The sequence below is a fragment of the Phacochoerus africanus genome, chromosome 9, assembly GCF_016906955.1.
Source record: "Phacochoerus africanus isolate WHEZ1 chromosome 9, ROS_Pafr_v1, whole genome shotgun sequence".
NCBI lineage: Eukaryota > Metazoa > Chordata > Mammalia > Artiodactyla > Suidae > Phacochoerus > Phacochoerus africanus.
In genome coordinates, this window is record NC_062552.1 from 31446851 (window position 1) to 31467831 (window position 20981).

Sequence of the window (20981 nt, forward strand, 5' to 3'; positions counted from 1 at the left end):
GGCCTGGGCCCACCCTGGCACTGGAAGTACCTAGGTGAGGCCTCAGCTTCTGTGGCCAGAAAGCAGGCTGCCGACCCCCCACGGGAAGGATCAAGGTGGTGGGTATGAGTGTGCCCCCTAAATCAGCCGTAGGGGAGGACGGGGCAAGGGGGCAGCCCCCACAAGGAGGGGAGCGCAGAGAGAAGGCAGCCTGAGCCTGCGGACCTTCGGAGGCTTTCCTGAGGAGCCGGGCTGCCCCGGGGCTGAGGGACAAAGGCCAGGGACTGAGGACCAGACGTGGCCCTGAGCCGCAGAAGTGCTCACCCCGCCCCCAACACCTGTGCCAGGCTCTGCCAACGCTGCTGAGGGAGAACTTGGGGCCCAGAGCCTGAGGCCTGATTGGCCAGACCTGGGGGTTGAGAGACAGAAGGAGGGATGGAGAGGGGAGGCCAGGCCTGGGTCCTGGGAGCAGGCTGGAGTGGGCTCGGGCGTCCAGGATGGGGCAGGGTGGGGGAGTGCTCAGCTGACCTGGCCTTTCTGCAGCCCCCACCCTGCAGCCAGGGTGGGCAAACTACCAGCTGCAAGTGTCTAGGGTGGGACCTCTTTCCTAGTGAGTGACTGTGCCGTGTCGCAGTGTTGCAATCCGAGGGTACTAAGTACCAGTAGGGACTCGTGATGCTTATACTGACATTTAAAGGCGCCCCGGGTGCCTGGCTGGGCTGGGACTGCCCAGAGCTGAGCAGTCCTATCTAATATGAACCAGGGCCCAGAGGCTGGTGACCTGCCCAGGGCAGCCGAGCACATGTCACTCACAAGACGCTGCCTGACCCGGCTCCAAGCTGGCTCCATGTCCAGGGGGCAGGCCCAGCCTCCTGGTGGTAGCTCCTGGCCCCTGGGACCCTGACCCTTGTGCACCCCAATTCTGGTCAATGAAACCTACCTGTGACCCTCAGCCTGACCGGGCCCCTCCCCCAACACACCCGACTGTCCCCTCTGCCCTTGTGCCCACCCCCCCTCTCCCCTTGTGCCCGCCCCCCGTCTCCAGACTCCTTCTCATGCCAGCTTCTGCCAGGTCTTGAGGATGGGCTCAGGCCCCCTCCTCCAGGAAGCCTTTGGAGGTGTCCCCAGGCGCCTTCTCCCCTGTGCCCGTAACCATCCCAGGGTCTCGGTCACTGCAGTAGTCCCAAGGTGACTACTGGACTGGACAGCTCTGAGCTCCAGGGAGAGGGCCCCTGCCCAGCCCAGAGCAGAGCATCCACTGACTCAGCAGTGATTTACTAAGCTCCTCCCAGTGCCAGGGCCGCCCGAGACGCTGTGGGGACAGCCGGAAACAGGACAGAGAAGAATCCTGCCCTGGAGTTCCTCTCGTGGCTCAGCGGGTTAAGAACCCAACTAGTATCCATGAGGACTCGGTTCGATCCCTGGCCCCGCTCAGCGGGTTAAGGATCCAGCATTGCCGTAAGCTGTACCTAGGTCACAGATGTGGCTCGGATCCTGCACTGCTGTGGCTGTGGTATAGGCCAGTGGCTCCAGCTCTAATTCAACCCCTCTCCTGGGAACTTCCATATGCTACAGTTATGGCAAAAAGCAAAAATAAAAAAGAAGAAGAATCCTGCCGTCAAGGAGCTGACATCCATTTATGAAGCAGACTTAGATGCTGTGGAATGAAAGCGTGAATGAAAAAATGAGTGAATGGCTAACTGACTGACTCAGAGCTGGCCTCCCATCCAGACGGCCTCTTGGCCTCACGCCAGCTGCTAGCTCCTGTCCCTCGGCCGCTCTTCCTGCCTCCCCCTCATTCCCCCGCCCCATCCTGTCTCCCGTCCTCTCTCTCCGTCTCTCAGGCACACACCCTCCACGGCCCCTCGCAGCTCAGAAGCGCATCCTGCCACCCCCACTACCCCGATGCCGCCCTCCTCCCCTCCTCTCTCTCTCCCAGCTCTGGGGTGTCTGCAAGTTGCCTCTCTCTGACCCTGTTTCCCATCTTAAAGTGGGGCAGGCAGACAGGCTCTGAGAGATGGTAAAGGGACCCCCAACCCTTACCATGTCCCCCCTCCGACCCTTCTCCTTGCTCCCTCTCCTCTTGTTTGCCACTTTGTCCTGTTCCTTCACACACACACTACCCCCGCCACGTGCCCCGTCCCAAGGCCTTCCTCAGGCCCCAAGGAGTCTGCAAGATGGTCGTCAGCTTTCCTTCTGGCTCATTAAAAATAAGAATTTGCATAGAATATCCATATGATCATTCTGTCTACAACAGAATGGGGCACAGATCTCATGAGTCAGGGAGGGGGGACCCAACCCGGATGAGGCCAAGCACTCACTCCCCCTGGCGTCTGACGCCTCAGAGGCAGCCCCTCACCCCCTCCAACCCTTTGGTGGCCTCTCTGATGCTAGGTCACCCACTTTTGTCCTCCGTACAATAGCCAGCCCAGAGGGACTGCAGTCACCCCCCTGTGTGACTGGAGATGATGGAGAAACAGGACCAGGAAGAGCGTCTTCTCCGGACCCACAGCGAGTCCCAGGCAGGGTCAGCACGACCACATGGGCCAGCCACACACACACAGACACACACACAGACACACACACACAGACACACACACACACCCCACTCCAGGAGGAAGAACCGCCCAGCTGCCGCTCAGGCTCCCTGCTGTTGCTCTGGGGCAGGCCCGGGAGGCTCTCCCTGCAGCCCCCTCCTCAAGAAAGCACCCCTTCTCCCAATCCCTGCCCTGCTCCCTCCAGATAATAACCATCTAGCCGGATGCAGAGATCTGGGGAGACAACTGCTCCAAATCTCTCGCTGCAGCTATATAAGCCCATTCAGACCTGCCTCGTCCCAAAAAGGATTCACAGCAGTACCCAGAAATAAACACATGTACCTAAAAGAGAAATTGCTAACAAAATCGAGGGGAAGAGGCCAGCACTTTATGGACGAGGCTTCAATCAGGGTCCAGGGACCAGCTGAGAACTGGCCATTTGTTTGCTGGGACCTGAGCCAACCAGGGCTTCCCCAGGGTCTGGCGCTGGGGTGGGCGCCTCTACCCAAGGGTGCTCAAGCAGGAGCGCCTGGGCGACCCCCGGGAGCAAGCCAGGAGCAAGTCCTGGGGGCCAAACACACCTGGGATCTGTCCCTTGTCACCACCACCCCACGTCCCAGTCACCATCCCTTGAGACCTGGAGGACAGCAGTGGCCTCCACACTGGCCTTCCTGCTTCAGGCCCGCAGCCTCTTCCCCACACAACAGCCAGAGGGACCCTGGTACACCAAGTCCACGGCGCCCTCCTCAGCTCACAACCCTCCGGGGCTCCCGTCTCATGTAAGCCAAAGCCAGAGCCGGCCCAGGGCCCAGAAGGCCCCCCGCCCCCACTCTGTCGCCCTCACTCACTCGCTCCTGACTCTGGGGGTCCCCATCTTGGGGACTCTGCACTTGGGAGTCCTGATTCCTCGTCTGGAACACGTCCCACAGATGTCCATGGGGCTCGCGTCCTCCTGTTTGGGCCCCGCCTGGACGTCCCCTGCAGAAGAGCCTTCCTCCTGCCCCTCCCTGCCTACTTACATTGCATGCTGCTTTGGGGTTTTTGTTTTGTTTTGTTTTGCTTTTTAGGGCCACACCTGCAGCATATGGAGATTCCCAGGCTAGGGGTGGCATTGGATCTGTAGCTGCTGGACTTTGCCACAGCCACAGCAGTGCAGGATCTGCGACCTACACCACAGCTCACGGCAACGCCGGATCCTTAACCCACTAAGCAAGGCCAGGGATCGAACCTGCGTCCTCATCAATGCTAGTCAGATTCGTGAACCGCTGAGCCACAACAGGGACTCCTGCTTTAGTCTTCACAGCAACAGCCATCGCCTCTGCAACTACTCTGTACAGTGAGGGACACGTTTACTGTGAGCGCCTCTAACGCCCTCCAGACACGAGCTCACAGATCAGGGGCTTCATCTGTTGGGTCCACTGCAGCTTCTCCCAGGTCCTGGTCCAATGCCCAGCGCACAGCAGATGCTTAGTAACCCGGGGTTACACAGCCACACAGAGATGGAGCCAGGACTAGAACGGGGCCCTGACACCTCACCCCACTCTGGTTAACAATGGCAGGGACACCGCCAGCAGCTCAGGGCCTAGCGCACGGCCCAGACGGTGCTAGTGGTGTCCCTGTGCGCACTCATGTAAGGCTCACCGGAACCCAGAAGGGAAGTGCTGCCAGCATCCCCACTTCATGAGGTGGAAAATGAGGCCAAGACCCTCAGCAACCACTCCACATGGCACAGCACCTGACTCTTCAGCCCTCTGTGGTGGCATCCGGTGAGAACGGGACTCAGAAGGCCAGAGCCACGAAGGGCTGCAACCAGCAAAAGGAAGCTTTTCTTTTTTTTTTTTTGTCTTTTTGCCTTCTCTAGGGCCGCTTCCCGTGGCATATGGAGGTTCCCAGGCTGGGGTCTAATAGGAGCTGTAGCCACTGGCCTACGCCACAGCATCTCAGGATCTGAGACGTGTCTGCAACCTACACCACAGCTCACGGCAATGCCAGATGCTTACCCCACTGAGCAAGGCCAGGGATCGAACCCACAATCTCATGGTTCCTAGTCGGATTCATTAACCACTGAGCCATGACGAGAACTCCAAAAGGAACCTTTTTCTTTTTAAATTATGGCCACACTTGCAGCATATGGAAGTTCCTGAGCCAGGGATCAAATCCAATCCGCAGCTGTGACCTACTCCCCAGCTGAGGCAAGACTGGATCCTTTACCCACTGTGCCACAGAGGGAACTCCATGGGAAACTTTTTTAAAACCCCAAGAAATCTTCAGACATGTTCCACAGAGGAGGCCAGTGAGAGCAAACGTTGCCTTCTGCCGAGAGGGCAGTGATGCAAACACAGAGCAAAAGGTGTCCAGTGCCTTCTTCCTCTGTGAATCCCATCAAGCTTAGCGACAACCTCGGATGCACTCGTCCCTGTCCTGACTGGCAGGGTGAACACGTCACAGGTGAGTCAAAGACAGGAAAACAGCCGGATGACAGCAGCCCGCAGGACTCACCAAATCAAGAGGTGCCAGCCCCACACCAAAGGCTAGAAGGGCAAGGAAATCAGCAGACAGGAGACGTCCCCAAGGCCGCAGGGCAGCTCAGCAGCATCTCCACAGCAGGATAGAGGCCGACCGGGCAATTACCAAGCAGTCACAACGACACCAGCACCCTGCTGATCTCCAAGCCCTGGCCAGGAACCTCAGATGGGACATGCGGGGCCCCGTGGCTCGGTGGGGTGCCCGTACCAGGTCCCCTTCGTTTCTACCCACAGCACAGTGACCGGCAGCAGACCAGCAGGCAGAAGGTGAGACTGGTCTCAAGCTCAGGGTGGCCTGGTTGATAACAGGAATGGTGGGGACTGGCTTTGGGGTGGGGGTCCCCTTCCCTCCCACATCCTTGGAAAATGCCTGGTCAGTGGGCAGCACACGCGCAGCGCCAATGGAGGATCCTGGGCTGTGAGGTCCAGAGGTCTCCCCTCAAGAAGATACTGCAAGGCATCATCCCCCCAGCAGAGGCTCCACACCAAGCCAGCGGTGGGACCTCTCCCCACATCTGGCTCTCAGCCCATCTCCACCACATACGAGGTCACATGCCGCAGGCTCTGTCCCCAAGCAGTTGGCCCCCCATCATCCCTGAACAAAAAGAGCAAGCCTGAGGGGCCCCCATTGGATGCCCTAGCCTTTAGGCCACAGGAGCCGTTTGGTTCTCACGCTTCTCTGAGAAAAGGATCCTAAACACTCTGTCCGTGAGCGTCCGGGGGTGTTCTCAGAACAGGCCAGAGTCGTGGGAACAAGCCGTGATGAGCCTTGGCGAACAAGAAGGATGCCTGGAGCCGGGCGCCTGGGACTGGAAGGGCGCGGCCAGCCGGATGTCGAGCTGAGACACGCCCACCCCTGCTGCGATGGATGGAGGCCCCAGAAGGGCAGTGATGCACCCAGGAGCACCAGGCTGGGCAGCTCTTCATGCTGCGAACACCTACTGAGGCCCCACTGGGCACAAGAGAGGGCCAGGGTCCCAGAGCCTGGGGATCCAGCCCTTCCTGGCCTCAAAGGGCCCAGTCAAGTGGAAGAGGAGATGGGAACACTGAGCAGGTGCTGGGGCGAGAGTGACAGGGCTCCCAGGAGGCCGGCCCTGGGAAGGTCACAGCCCTCCCCTCCCCCACAGGAAGCAGGGCTGCAGGGGGGATGGGCTTTGCCCCGGGGCTGTGATGGGCAGGGCAGACTTCCCGGGGCCTGAGTAACCTGGATGTGGCAGGTGGACATGACCCCAAGTGCCAAAACTTTTCTTCAACACAGGATTGGCCTGAAAGAAGCGGCTTGGCTCCGTCTCACGTTGGTCCCCACCCTGTGGCCCCCAGGACCAGGCCAGGCCCTGCCCCGGGTCCTGCCTCTGCTCTCTCCTCCCAGGCTCCTGCTAGAGCTGTTCCCCCACCTGCTGTTCCTTCCTCTCTGTTTGGCCAAGGGCCGGGCACCTGCAGCCCTGGAGGGACCTTCTCACTTTCGGGTGCATCCCTGTCCCTCCCTTCAGGGTCCAGGCCCTACTACCAAGTGCCTCCTGCTCTGGACGGGCGGATGCCAGGTCTGGCCGTGCCCGCTCGCCCACGCCAGCCGAGAGCCAGCTGGGCCCACAGCCTGTCTCCTGTCCTCACGTGGGGCTGGTACCCGGCAGACAGGAAATAAATCCAGACACACAGCCAGCCGGAGACTCCGGGGCCTGGAAGGCTGGGTCTCTCCCACTCCTGCCTCTGAGGCAGGCAGCCATGGCGAAGTGAAGAGGCTCTCTGTCCTCACGTGTCGGGTTGGGCTGGGGAGGGCCAGGACATCCGTGGGGACCCCAGATGCCTAGGCCCTGTCAGCCTCTGTCTGCCCTTCTGCAGACTGGGAGACAAGCCCAGGCCCCAGAGAAGTGAGTGGCTGCCAGACTCCCTGGTCGGCCACCCATTCCACAAACATTTACTGAGCAACTACTATGTGCCAGGACTGAGCGAGAGGCTGGGGGGAGGCACCAAAGAAAAAAACAGGCAAAAAATCTCTGCTCTCATGGACCAGAGACAAAGAACAATGTACTTGTCAAGAAGAAAACCAAAGCAGGGAATAGGGGACGGAGAGGAACGGGCTGGGGCAGGGCTTATTTTAGACACGGTGGTCAGAGAGGCCCCTCTGAAGCGGAACACCTGGATAGACAGCTAATGCACTGAGGACCGGCCACACAGGTCCCAGGCAGGGCATCCCAGGCAGAAGGAGCAGCCTGTGCAAAGGCCCTGTGGCCAGCTTGCATCTGGCCTGTTGGAGGAGCAGGGAGGAGGCTGGTGCAACTGCAGCAGAGCCTGGGAGGAGAGTGGGAGGAGACGAGGCCCAGGAGAGGAAAGGGGGAGGGAAAAGCGGAGTGGGCACTCTAAGGATCCCCCCCTTGAGGTTTCTGGATCCTGGGGGTGCCCCTCGGCAAGTCTCTCCTCTCTGGTCTCCCAGAAAGATGGGCAATGCCAGCCTCTCTGGGGGGCACAGCTCCTTCCAGCTGGCCAAGCTCTTTCCCCTGCCCTCTGGCCCCCCATTTACAGCCAGAGAAGCACAGTCCAAAGATGTCACAAGGCCAGAGGGATGAGGTGCCCTAGTCTTGGGCCTCCAGCTGCCAGCCTGCTGGCCGCCGTGTGGACAGGGCCATCTACATGCAAGTCTGACGCTCAGCCGTGTGAGCTGGAGCTGGAGGTCAGACCGGCAATAGCTTGACGCACTAGCATCTCTGGAATATCAATGGGGGACGCAGCAGGCGGGGAGGCTTTAGAATTTTCCACTGTGTGGGGGACAGGACGTCCGCTGAGGGGCAGGCCTGAGCCACACCCAGGAAGGCCATCTTATTCCACCCCAGGAGCACAGGCCTGGATGTGCCCAAGGCGCTGGAATCATTCCCTGGAGGGGACCAGAACCAAACTCCCAAGGTGACTCCCCGGAGAGGGCCCTGCCAGGAGCTGACCCGTGTCCTTTCTGCCATGTGCACCAAGACGGGGAGCCACACTGGATGCAAACTCCTGCTACTTTCTGGCTGTGTGGCCTCAGGGGATTACTTAACCTCTCTGGGCCTCTGTGTTGCCATCCATATGACGGAGTTGTCTTGAAGGAGAAATAGATTAACACGAATGAAGCACAGAGAAGGTCTGGTCACCGGCTCCATAAACGTGACCTACTGATATTGTCATTCTCCTGTCACCCACCCTGCAGCCCTGAGCTCTGACAATTCCATGTGGCCTCAGGCAGGACCCTTGACTTCCCTGCGCCTTTTGTCCTCATCCGTGACATGAAGCACTGGTGCAGGGAAACCGAGGCTCACGCAGGACCCCACAGATACGGAAAGGCTGTGGGGGTAGAGAAGCTTACACCCCAGACTCCCACCCCTGAGCACGCCCAGGACAGGGGCGGGTGGCGCCCGGGACCAGGCCACCCCCTCCAGCCTATCTGGCTTTATCTCCAGAGCCCAGGCAGGGCCTGCTCCGCATACCTAATCCCAGCCCTGACTGTGCCCCCACCTTTCCCGCACCTGGTAGGGTCGGGGAGGGGGGGAGGGGGCTGCAGAGAAGGCAGCGCCCACCACATACACACACACACACACACACACACACACACACACACACACACGCACACACATTGCCTGCCACCCGTCAGACACACCTACAGGGGCAGGCCAGCTGGGCACACATCCAGAAAATCACATGGCGCACCCCTCCCCACCACATGCATGTGTGCACGCGCACGCACACACGCACACACGCATACGTGCACATGCACTCTCACACGTGCACACACACGTGTGCATGCTCACACATGCACAGGCTGTCCTGGCTGTCTTTGGGGGTCCCCTCTCTGCCCTCTCACCATCAGACCAGCTGTTCTGTAAGAACCGGAACCAGGCTGGCCTGGGCTCCTGTGGTTGTCCCCTAGTCCTGTCTGAGAACGTGGCCTGTAGCCTCCTTGGGCCTTCGCGTGCCCAGACCTCCCTAGGTGTGGCTGGCACCGGGGCGGGGGGGCGGGGAGGGGCCTGTGGCCCAGGCAGCTGGACCCCCAGTAGCAGCCCTCTGTGCCCCCACCTCTACTGGCCAGGAGCACATTTCATTCTGGTAACAACTGGTTTATCCCCGTTTCACAGATGAGGAAACCAAAACCGAGAGAGACTGAGTGACCTTCCCAGGACCAAGCGCCAGTAAGTGGCCGAGGCCAGACCCTCAGCCCTGAGCTGTCGCCTCTGTGAGGAGAGCTGGGGGAGGCGGGCAGTGCAGGGTAGAAGAGCATGGGTCTGACAGCCCAGATCCAACAGCCTGGCTCCAAGTCCTGCTCCCACACTTCGCTGTGTGAGCCTGAGCAAGCCCCTTCACGCTGAGCCCCAGTTTGCTCATCTCTAAAATGGGGACAAAGCACTCGGCCTGCAAGATGGTCATCAGGACATGTGATAAGGCAGCAAGGGTGCCTGGCATAGGGCAGGGTCCAGCCCATGGCCATCGGACAGCTCAGGGCATCAGCCACATGGCGGAGTGATCAGGGCGGGAGGGCCGGGTGCGGATGGGGGCTGGGAAATGTCACGCCAGGGCTTTCCTCAGGCCCTGTGCCAACGGCCCGAGCCCTGCTGGGCCCTCCCCTCCGTGTCCCCCACCCCCGCTCCCGGTGCACCTCTGAGCAACTGGCAGATGACACACTTCAGAGGAGGAATCAATACAATATACGGCCAAAGACATCTTTAATCTTTCACAGGGATTAGGCTACAAGGTACAGCAGCCCCTTTCTACTGGCCGCTCAATTCTGATTTCAATTGGGGCAGCTGGAGCGTGGCCTTCTCTCTCCTTTGCTCTCTCCTCGCCTAAGACAGTTCGCCAAAGCACACTTCATGCAGCAGGTGGGGCGGGGAGCCAGCCCGGGGCTGCCCACCCAGACAGAGTCTGTGGGCGTGGGAGACAGGCCCTCAGTGAGGGGATGGAGCCCCGGGGGCAGGGGCTCAGGGAGGGGGCGCAAAGTAGCTAGTTCTCGTATTTTTCTAGAAGTCCTTCTCTTTTTTTTTTGCCATTTCTAGGGCTGCTCCCACGGCATATGGCGGTTCCCAGGCTAGGAGTCTAATCAGAGCTGTAGCCGCTGGCCTACGCCAGAGCCACAGCAACGCGGGATCTGAGCCACGTCTGCAACCTACGCCACAGCTCATGGCAACGCCGGATCCTTAACCTACTGAGCAAGGCCAGGGATTGAACCCACAATGTCATGATTCCTAGTCGGATTCGTTAACCAATGAGCCACGATGTGAACTTCTAGAAGTCCTTTTAAAAATCTTGAATTGACTTCATATTTTGTAACAACTCAATGTCTGATGAGATGTTTGTAAGAAATTCAAATAGTCTTAGCTTCAGCCAAAACACAATGCCCAGGAGTTGCTGTCGTGGCGCAGCGGAAACGAATCCGACTAGGAACCATGAAGTTGCGGGTTCAATCCCTGGCCTCGCTCAGTGGGTTAAGGATCCAGCGTTGCCGTGACCTGTGGTGTAGGTTGCAGATGCGGCTCAGATCTGGTGTTGCTGTGGCTGTGGTGTAGGCTGGCAGCTGCGGCTCTGATTGGACCCCTAGCCTGGGCACCTCCATATGCCGCTGGTGCAGCCCTAAAAAGACGAAAGACAAAAAAATTAAAAATAAAACACAATGCCCAGAGCTCACTCTAGTCCCTAGCCTCTCCCGCACTTACACCAGTGTGTGTCCCTCCAGGCCGTGTGTGTGTGTGTGACTGTCATTGTCATACCCCTTCCCTTACGCAGGGCTGGTCCACTGGGGTCTCAGTTAAAGTACTAGGAAATGGGCACAAGATAGTGACAAAAACAAAGCAATGAAGACCTGTGGTCCTGGAGCCAGACTACTGCCTGGGTTCAAACTCCTCCTCCCTCCAACTTGCTCTGCAACCCGGTGCCAAGTATTATAAAGTCTCTCTGTGCCTGAGCTTCGTCCACTGCAAAGCAAGGGTACCTGTCTCATAGGGTGGGTGGGTTACCCGGAATGACGTGTACACGGGGTCAGCGTGCACCCAGCTGGCAGGGGGCCTATGTGAGTACGGGGGTGGCTTCTAGGTCACCACTCAGGGTCAGGACATGGGGGTTCTGGACCTCTGTCCCTGCCCCCATCCAGCACCCCCCTCCCCACATCTGACTGAGGGTGCATGGAAGGAGCCCAGCCGTCCAGGAGGAGGGGAACCTGCCTGGCAGGGTGGGCGGAGCCTCCCAGGGTCTGAGCAAAGAAAGAGGGACTTGGGGGCAGCGGGGAAAGGGGCAGGAGTGGGGTCTGTCCGCCCCCGCTTCCATCTGCAAGGGACCAGCTGCTGGAGCCGCAGCCAGCGCTGCCCCACTTCTGCCACCCGCCGCCCTCTCCACCAGGTCACAAGCACCCGAGCTGCGGCAGCTGTACAATTAAAGGGGTTTATGTGAGATTTATAGTAGGATTACGCTCGCAGGGTGTTACCAACGCCAGCCTCTGGACACTCTGTGGTCCTTGGGAAAAGCAATTAGGGTCCCAGGTTACATGGGTATAAATATACAGATGCCATGCCCAAGGTCGAGGGCGCCACAGCGAGCTATTTAGGGACAGGGCCTTGGGGAGGCTGAGGGAGGAGGCAGAGGCCCTTTCTGCAGGGAGGTGGGCCTGCCGGGCTGGAGGGCCTCCTGCTTATCAGTACACCCCACACAGCCCCTCGCCCCTTGGCCCCAAACCAGCATCCTGCATGGCAGGGCCCACCCAACCCAGGCGGAGCCCCGACCCAAGGGCCTGTCTGCCCCTCTGGATGCCTAGCACCCCGGTCCCACAGGCTGCCCTCCCTCCATGGTCAGAGGCCCGGATCGTGGCCCACGTGGTGTCAGCCCTTGCTTGCTAGATGAAAGCTGCATCACTTTGGGGAGAACAACTGAGGGATGTGGTGCGCTTGGAGGGGGAGATCCAAGAGCAGAGGTCTTTCCCGTCCTTCCCCAAATCCCACCTGCGGGGCACCCACATCCCTGAACCAGCACAGCCGCATCCCCTGCCCCCCTGCAGCCCCTGGCCCCACCAGACTCCCTGATTTTAAGGGCTCCGAATTCCCCCAAACAAATCCTCGCTCCAAAAACTTGCTGGTGGGCCCCTGGCTCCTGGGTCCCTGAGACCCCCTCGAACAAGGCCACCTCCCTCTGCCGGATCCCTCTGGCTGCCTGACCGTGTCTGCACAAGTCCTTCACACCCACCCCAGATCCAGGAGTCCCCCAGACACCCCCCGAGGTGGCCACAGGCCCGGAGGGGATGCCAGGTGGTGAGGGGCTGCCCGGGGCAGGAGAGCCCACGGCAGGACACGCTCGGCCACCAAGCTGGAAGCCCCCGCCCCACGCACGGCCCGCGCCCGACTCACCGTCCTCACGGGACTTCTGGATGAAGGCCTCCACGCCGCTCTCGCCGTAGCTGCCCTCCGATGCCAGCGTGGACACGTAGTTCCACTTGAGGGCGCGGACGATGTCCACCATGGCCTGGGCCTGGTAGGTGTCCGAGGGCACCACGCGGGAGAAAAAGTCGTAGCGGCTGTTGTCGCTCAGGTCGGGGGCTGTGGAGGCGTAGCTGATCTGGGGGATCTGGGGGTGAGAGGGGCCGCTGAAGGGCGACTGGCAGCTCACCCTGCCCAGCCAGCGCCAGCCCCCATGCCCCCGCCTCCCATCCCCCAGCCTCGGGACCATCCCAGCCCTTCCCGGGGGCCTGCTTTCCTCTCCTCCTGGGTGGGGAGGCGGGGGGTGGGCTGGGCATACAGTGAACAGGTCCCAGACCCACTGGACAGAGGCAGAGGAGGAGACAGGCCAGAGAGGGGGGACGACGATGGGTCAGCCCGGGCCCTGCCCCTCCCCAGCTCTCCCCTGATCCGGCCCCCTCCCGACACCCCTCATCAGTGAGGCCCCATCAGGTTGAGAAGTGAGGGGCAGCATCCAGTCCTCCTCCTCCAGGAAGCCTCCCTGCCAGCCCGCCCAGGTACCAAGGCTGGTGGTCCCTCAATAACACCCCACAGTAATAGGGGCTAACACACATGCACAGCCATTCCCATCAAGAGCCACAAGGTCCCAGCTGGGGAAAATCCCCCGGTGGGTGAGGGGTTGGCACCAGGATGCAGTGGGGATGAGGGTGGTGAGAGGGGTCCTCACCCTGCCCCAGGCAGCCCTGCTTGTCACGACCCAGCAGACCCTGTCCCCACAGCTCCCTCTGGGCCCAGGCTCCTCTCCACTGCCAGCTCTGAGGGGGCAGAGCCCAGCTTCCAGTTCCCCCAGCCCCACCCACCCCAGAAGACCAGAGAGAGTGGGGCCTGGGACCCCGGGCCTGCCCAGTCCCATAGCCCCTCATGGCAGGCTCTGGCCTCCTACCCCCAGCCCCCAAGTCACCAGGCACCTTCCTGCCCCCACATCAGGCAAAAGTGAGACAGAGCCGTCCAGCTGCCCTTCCTCTGTGGTTGACATCCACCACCCCAGGGGCGTGGAAGGAGCCGGGTGGACCCCCGAGCACCCCTCCCCGTGCCCTCCTCAAAGGGCCCCTGGCTCGCCAGGGCTGGTCAGTGGCCCGGGTGCTCCCCTCCCTGCCTTGGTCCACACCATATGCACCTTCCCGCGTGCCCTCTGCCCAATCTCCACTGCCCACGGTGACAGGCGAGGGGAGGGCGCACTGCACTGGGCTGACTTCTGAGCCGCGCCTGCGGCATATGGAGGTTCCCAGCCTAGGGGTCGAATTGGAGCTGCAGCTGCCAACCTATGCCACAGCCACGGCAATGCCAGATCCAAGTGGTGTCTGTGACCTAAGCCCCAGCTCACAGCAGCACCAGATCCTTAACCCACTGAGCGAGGCCAGGGATCAAACCCACCTTCCCACGGACAGTGTCGGGTTCTGAGATCACTGAGCCACAACTCCAGAAGGAAGTCTTTTCAGGCAGTGGGAACAGGCCGTGCAAAGGCCTGCACACATGTATGTGCATGTGTGCATGTGTGTCCATGGGTTGGAACCTGAACCTGCTCTCAAGCTGCCCCAGGCCCAGCACGGCGACACTAGCTGCAGTGCAGGGTGCCGACAGCTCAGGTCCTGGATCACTGGCTCCCAAACCAGAATCTGAGGATGCCCTGAGAGGGGCTGGCCACAGCTGCACCCTAGCCAGAAAAGGACAGGGGTAAGCAAACTGCCCAGCATCTCAGACCCACCCCGGGCCCAGTCCTCAGGCCTCTGAAGGCTGGTGCTCTGGCAAGGCCAATGCTCTGTTCAGAGCAGTCAGGGTAGAACCCCCGCCCTGACCTGCACAAGGCCTGGGGCACCCCAGTCAAGCAGCTGGATGTCCAGGGCTAGTACCCTGGACCCCTAGGGTCACCTGACAAAAACCCCACCCCTCTTCCTGGCAGCATTAGTGCTTAGAAGCACCCCGCCCCCGCCAGCAGAGCCTCCTTGCCTGGCAGCTTGCATCTCTCATAAGCATCCTATCTTAATAAATCTATTTCTTGCCTGTTAATCAATCAATCAATCAATAAAAGCACCCCCCCCCTTCCCCAGCACTTGCCTCAGTGCTCCCTGGAGCCAACCTGCCCAGTGCTGTGCCACCCAGCTTTGCCATCCTGCTGGCCTACCCTAGGCAAGCAAGTAGCCTCTCTGGGCCTCACTCGCCACTCCTATGAAGCAGTCACAGTAATGACAGAGAGGAATGCCTTGGTGAGGACACAAGGTGCTTACAACAGTGCTCGGCATGTGGGGCCTCAGCAGGTGCTAGAGATCACTATTAGAGAGGGAGGCAAGACGCAGACGTTGTGCCCATTTTTCAGATGAGGAAACTGAGGCTCAGAGAGACGAAAGTGCCCTCTGATATCAGAGCCAGGAGATCAGACACCAGGCGCAGACCCGCTGCTCTGAAGCCCTGCTCAGCATCCCCCGCCCTAGCCTTGTGCCCGTCCTCCTTCCCAGCTGACTGCTCTGTCTGTTCCAGCCACAAGCCAGGCCAGACAGCTGCAGATTGAGGCCAGGACCCTGTAGCCCCCTCTGGCAGCCAGCCCCACCCAGGCCAGGACCCAGGCAGACCTTGGGCCCCCCACCTGCTGGCTGCAGCCCTTCTTACTCAGGGAGCAGGGAAGTCAGGCCCAGGGTGGCCACCTGCCCCTGGCCCTGCTGATCTTGGCTGCATGAGGCCTCGGCTGCCAGACTTTCAGCATCAGTTGTTTTCTTTCCCAGATAAAAGGCAGCCGGCTTTCAGGTACATGAAAGCTGCTTGGGCAGGGATGTGCACTTCCGAGCTGGCGAGAGGAGAGAAGGCCAGCTTCTCACCCGGCACCCGCACCGCCAGAGCCTCTGCTGCAGACCCAGTGCCCCGGAGGAGCTGAGGTGCTGCCGGCTGCCCTCCTCCCTCTGCAGGCCTGGGGGCAGGAGTGGGTCTCAGTGAGAGCCGGACACAGGGCGGACACCCCCACACCCTTGGGAACCCCCCTCTCAGCCAGGCACTGAGACCCTCATTGAGACCAGGCCACTGGGGGCGGGAAAGGAGGTCCTCCGAAGAGAAAGGCCTCCAGGCTGGTGTCAGGTTTGGGGCAACAGGGCTTCCCTGGGGGCTCATGGGGGGGGTCTCAAGGCTGGCAGGGTGGGTGAGGGTGTAACAGACTGAAGAGGAGAAAGGGGGTCAAAGAGGGGAGTTGGGGAGCTGCAGGTGGCTGGGAGGGCAGTCACGTGAGAGATGGGGGACCATGGCAGAGGGGGGCAGCGGACGGCACTGGCACACAGAGGGTCACCAATGCCCCCCTGCCCTCAGTCCCGACCAGACCCACCTCTGAGAGGGACCCAGGGTTCAAGGGCAGAGGAACAGACTCCCAAAGCCTGCAAAGCAGGAGACGCCTGGGCAGGGCTGAGGGGGCAGCATCGGGGTGTCTGCGGGGGCAGCATCGGGGTGTCTGCGGGAGGCCTGGGATCAGCCCGGGGAAGGACCGTCTGATGCCCGCCCTGGGCCTCAGTCTGGGTCACATGCTGGGGCCTTGCCCCTCAACAAACGACTTCCACATGCCCACTGGGCCATGTGGGGCCACCGTCCACTTTCCCCACAGACCCTGCATGAATTCAGGCCAGGCCAGCCCGGGCAGCGCACTTCTGTCAATCAGACCTCATTACCCTGCGGACAGAGGCCAGCCACCAGCTCTGGACCTCAAGCATCCGATCGCTGGGGACCTAGTCACGAGGTGTGCTGTGGCTCTGGGCCAGCCAACCTAGGCCCCAGTGCCATCAATCCGTCTGCCCGCCCCAACCTGGATGCACCCTGATTCAGCCCCTGCCCCTCTCGCCACCAGGGTGCTTGGCTTCCCCAGCTCTGCCCTCTCCGTGCCTGGTGATGGGTTGGCCCTGGCCCTCCCCTTTGCCTGGGCTGCTCTGTAGCCACCAGCCTTCCCCCCAACACACACAGGTCCAGGCCACCCTCACTCCTCGGAACTCACTCATGCGATGCTTCCCTGAGCACCTACTCAGTGCCTTGCACAACCTCTGGCCAACACACAGGGAAACATCCCCGCCTTTAGGGAGCTGAGGTTCCAGCGGGAGGGCCAATAAGCAACCTGGCACATGACTATTGTGGGTGCTGGTTCTCAGGGACACCCACTGCATGATGGGCAGTGTCCCCTAGCCTGCCCCTGAGGAGGGGGAGCACAGCACCCCACCAACTACATGGAGGTGTAATGCAGTCAGGATCCCTGTTACATGTCTCAAGCCACAGCGATGCAGGGCTGTTGGTTCCCACCCGTCTCCTTGCGCCACTCAGGGACACAGGCTGTGTGAGCTCTGGCCCTGGGGCAACCGCGGATACGCCGCATTTGCTTCCATCTCAAGAGCCAGGGTGCAAGGCATTCACACCCACCATGGGCTGGCCTGGGCTGAACTGCACTAAATCCACACAAACACACACGTGCACCCAGGTGTGTGGGCATCCCTGTGAAAATGAATGAGCATTTATTGAGTGCTTACTGTGTGCCAAGAACTATCCACAGTGGTTTTATATGACTAAAACCTTTAATCTTACAATAACCTTAGGAAGCAGGCTATCTTATTCTCCCCGTTTCCCCAAAACCAAGGTACAAAGAGTAACTTGCCCAGGGTCACACAGCTAATGGCTGAGCCATGATTTGAACTCAGAGGGACTAGCTCCAGAACTCACGTTACAGTCATGTAAACCTCAGCCTCCCTCGTTCACAAGTGGGTCTGCACACACTCACACACACACACACAGAATCTGGGCGTGACGGCGGCAGCCCCCTTTGACGAAGAGGGCCACCCACATGGCCTGAGGCAGCTGCAGGGAGAGCTGGTCCTCCTTCCTGTCCAGGCTCAGCCACCACCTCCACTTCTGGCTGTCACACTGGGCTGAAGTGGCCCATCTGTCTCCATCACAAAGGATCAGGCGGGGGTGGGGGCCGGGGCCCCAGAGGGTTGCGCAAATGGCTCTGCTTGGAGCAACAGCTAATTTCTAAACATAATTATTAATTTCATGCCTATCATATGCAAACCTCTGCCTCCCAGACGAGATGAAATTGATTTAATTAGAAATTCCATCATCAGGCCTTTTGGATCCAAGCTCTTAATTAGGATCCCCAGCCCCACCCATGGCCCATGGCCCTGACCTCCCTCCCCGAGGCCCCTCACTGCTACCAGGGCCCCCCTGGCCAGGTCAGGGCCCCTCACCAGGCCATTTACCCATTTCCCACCCCAGCGTGGCCCCAGTCACAAGTGGCCATTTTTGCTCCTGGCATCGTGATGGGGAAGTGGCCTGAGAAGAGTTTCTATCATCTTGCCGTCAAAAGACCTAGAATGTTTGCGGTGGGCAGAAGACCAGAGAGTGGGCACAGTGCCCACACGGCCTTCTTGTGCGAGCCCTGGGAGGCATTAATCAAATGCCCTTTACAGCTCATCTCAGGGCCATCGGCCAAAACATCAAGAACTTGTGTATTTTTGGGGGGGGAGGTTTGTTTGTTTGTTTTGTTTTTTTGTGTTTTTTGAAGGGCTGTATCCACAGCATATGGAGGTTCCCAGGCTAGGGGTCAAATTGGAGCTGCAGCTGCTGGCCTACACCACAGCCACAGCAACGCCAGATCCAAGCCACATCTGCAACCTACACCACAGCTCACGGCAACGTTGGATCCTTAACCCACTGAGCAAGGCCAGGGATCAAACTTGCATCCTCGTGGTTCCCAGTCAGAGGCATTTCTGCTGAGCCACAATGATGCCTGATGCTGATGATGATGGGAATTCCAACTTGTGTGTTTTACCAAAGCGTTTTCACCTCATTACCTCCGACCTCATCTCCAGCCAGCACCTTGGCCTCAGCTCAGGCTCACTCACAAGATTCCAGCCTCGGCAGCCCTCCATTGAACACGCCAGGCACACTCTGCCTCAGGGCCTTTGCACCAGCTGCTCCTGCTGCCTGAATGCTCTTCCCACAGATTCTCATGAGGCTCCTCTCTCACACTCTCCCTTCCAGCCTCTGCAGACAGGGCCTCCCACCACCCTGTTAAGGCCAATCCGACTTCCCTCCCTGCTTAGGTTTTCCCCATAACAATGATCACTTTCCAACATGCGCTGTATTTACTGGCTTATTTCATTTACTAGCCACCTCTCCCTAAAATGTCAGCTCCATGAATCCAGGGGCCTTTTTAAATCCCCCACTGTGTCCTGGACACCTGGCACAGCACTTGGCTCAGGAAATGAAGGGGCCACCAGAGTCCTCCCCCACAGCGGTACCATGAGGGCCTCAGCCGGTTGAGGAAACCCAGGCTCAGAGCCTCGGGGCCTTGTTGCCACCACAGAGCCGGTCGACCCTGAGGTCTGCCGCTTCACCTGGGCAGGTGGGCAGCTCCCCAGCAGCACGCTGCTCACTGAAGATGCTCTGAGGTCCCTCTCCTCCCTCCCCAGGGTTCAGTGGGACTCTCCCTCCAGCTCCCTCACCCCTGATTTCACAGCAACACCCCAGAAAGCAATCACTGGGGGGGGCCCTCCCACACCCGCTTCTGTCTCCCCCTCCCTGGGGCCCGCCCAGCCTCTTATCAGGAAAGCAAGCGGACACTTGGATTAATTTCCAGGCCGGCTCTGAATTATGTTTTCCAGGAGAGAACCAGACAGATGCAGGCAACAGGCCTTTGAACAAATATTTCCCCAGAAAGCGCTTTATTCAGCCCCTTGTCTCACCCTTTTAAACATTATATGTTTTCGTAGGAGCCCAGGAAAAAGGGGGGCCCCCCAATAAGGCACGGAGGCTGGAGAAGAATGGAGGCGCAGAGTGCAGAGGCTCCAGGGCTGACAAAGGAGCGGCTGGGCGCAGGCTGGGGAATTACTGCAGATAAGCGCCCGGGAGCGGGCGGGGGAGCGGGCCGCCGAGGGCGAGAGCAAACCGGATCCTCAAATCAGCACTTGTCCTGTTTCATAAGCAAAACGTAGATCAATAAATTACACTCACTTTTGCAGGTTTTTCATGCTGACTCCGTAACCTTGTCAACAGTGATCCAAGGGACAGAGGAGCCCAGGGTGGGGAGGAAGGGCCCAGCTGGGGGGAAACCCCGAGTGGCCACAGCACCGCACCCCCCCCAAGAAGGGCCCATAGCCCAGGTTCCCGGAGGCGAGAGGCAGGTGCCGCCTACTGCGGGCAAGTCACCGGCCCATGAGCCTCAGTCTCCACATCTGTCAAATGGGCTCAGGGGTGAGACCCTGGCCCCTGTCAGCCTCATTGTGAGGCTGACCTGGGAGAACATGCTCACTTGGAAAGAGGGCCAACATCCAAGACGCCCAGAGCCATCACTATGCCTCTGACACATACCAGGTGCGGCCGCTACTGACAGACCCTCCGTTAACTCTCCCCACGCCTGAGACAGGAGACCCTTGCCTGGTTTACGACGGAAGTCACCCAGTGCCCGGGCGGCAGCCACACCCAGGCCCACCTAGGGCAAAGGTGGGCCTTCCTTGTGCCACCATGAGCCTGTGAGCCAGGGGGCTGGGCAGCACTGGGCACCAGGCCACACCCAAGTATCTGGGGACAGGGCCGGGGACCTGCACAGGGAGCTGTGAAACCCAAGGTGGGGGCAGCAGGTGAGAGGCCGTGCAGGTGTTGGCGGTGATGTGATCCCAACAGGCCAGGCACCACCATTCAAGGTACCAGCTCCGTGTCATGCACTGCACAGGGTCCTCTCATTTAATCTTCACACAGTAACCCCAGGAAGTGACGGCTAGTATTACCTTGACTATTCAGATGAGAAAACTGAGGCCCAAGAAGCAAGTAGCCAAGCAGGATTTGAACCCGGGTCTGTCTGACTCCAACACCTGGCTGCTCTCACCTCTATGCCCCGCCAGGCACACACTCCAGCCTCCTGGCCTCTGCCCGCACCACCCCTGCCCCCGGGAAGCAGCGGGATGGGGAACCGAGTCCATGCCTTGGCCCTTCTTCACCGCATCTCTTGAACACAGCACTTCCGGCTCTGACTCTCAGTTTCCACATCCGTGCAGTGGCAGTTTAAGGACCTCTGGACTCGCAAGGTAAGGACAGGGGGTGGAGCCTCCGTGGGCGGGAGCGACATCAAAAACCCTCTTCCACAGAACACTCTGATCCACCCGCAGCTGCAGGAGTGGCGGCAGGGCTGGGACCACCCCAGGAACTGGCTGCCTTGGGCGTCCTGCTGGCCAGCGATGGTGGCGTGGCCGGGTCAAGGGACCAAGTACAGTGTGTGCCCTGTGTCCTCCCGAGTCAAGTCTCTGTGCTGCCCTGCGTGGACTAGATGGCTCTGTGTTAATATAATGTGGTCTAATGGGATGTAGTAACATTATTGAACACAAGAGCCGATAAAAGTCACAGCCCCATCACTCTGGGTAATTTATATCACAGTCCGGCCCCAGCCAAGCTGGAGGGGGGCCCACTGGAGTGAGGGAGCCTACGCCCTGGGCTGGAGGGGCAGCCAAAACCAGCCGGGGAGGGAGGTGCAGCCA

The 20981-nt window shown here is 60.0% G+C and overlaps 1 protein-coding gene across 1 annotated transcript in view; it reads right to left on the bottom strand.

The window, feature by feature from the left end:
- GRM4 (glutamate metabotropic receptor 4) overlaps window positions 1-20981 on the bottom strand; it is an 89770-nt gene that overhangs the window by 42358 nt on the left and 26431 nt on the right. The window contains exon 2 of the mRNA XM_047795381.1: window positions 12391-12607. Within this exon, the coding sequence (XP_047651337.1) occupies window positions 12391-12607 (217 nt within the window). The remainder of the gene's footprint in view (window positions 1-12390; window positions 12608-20981) is intronic.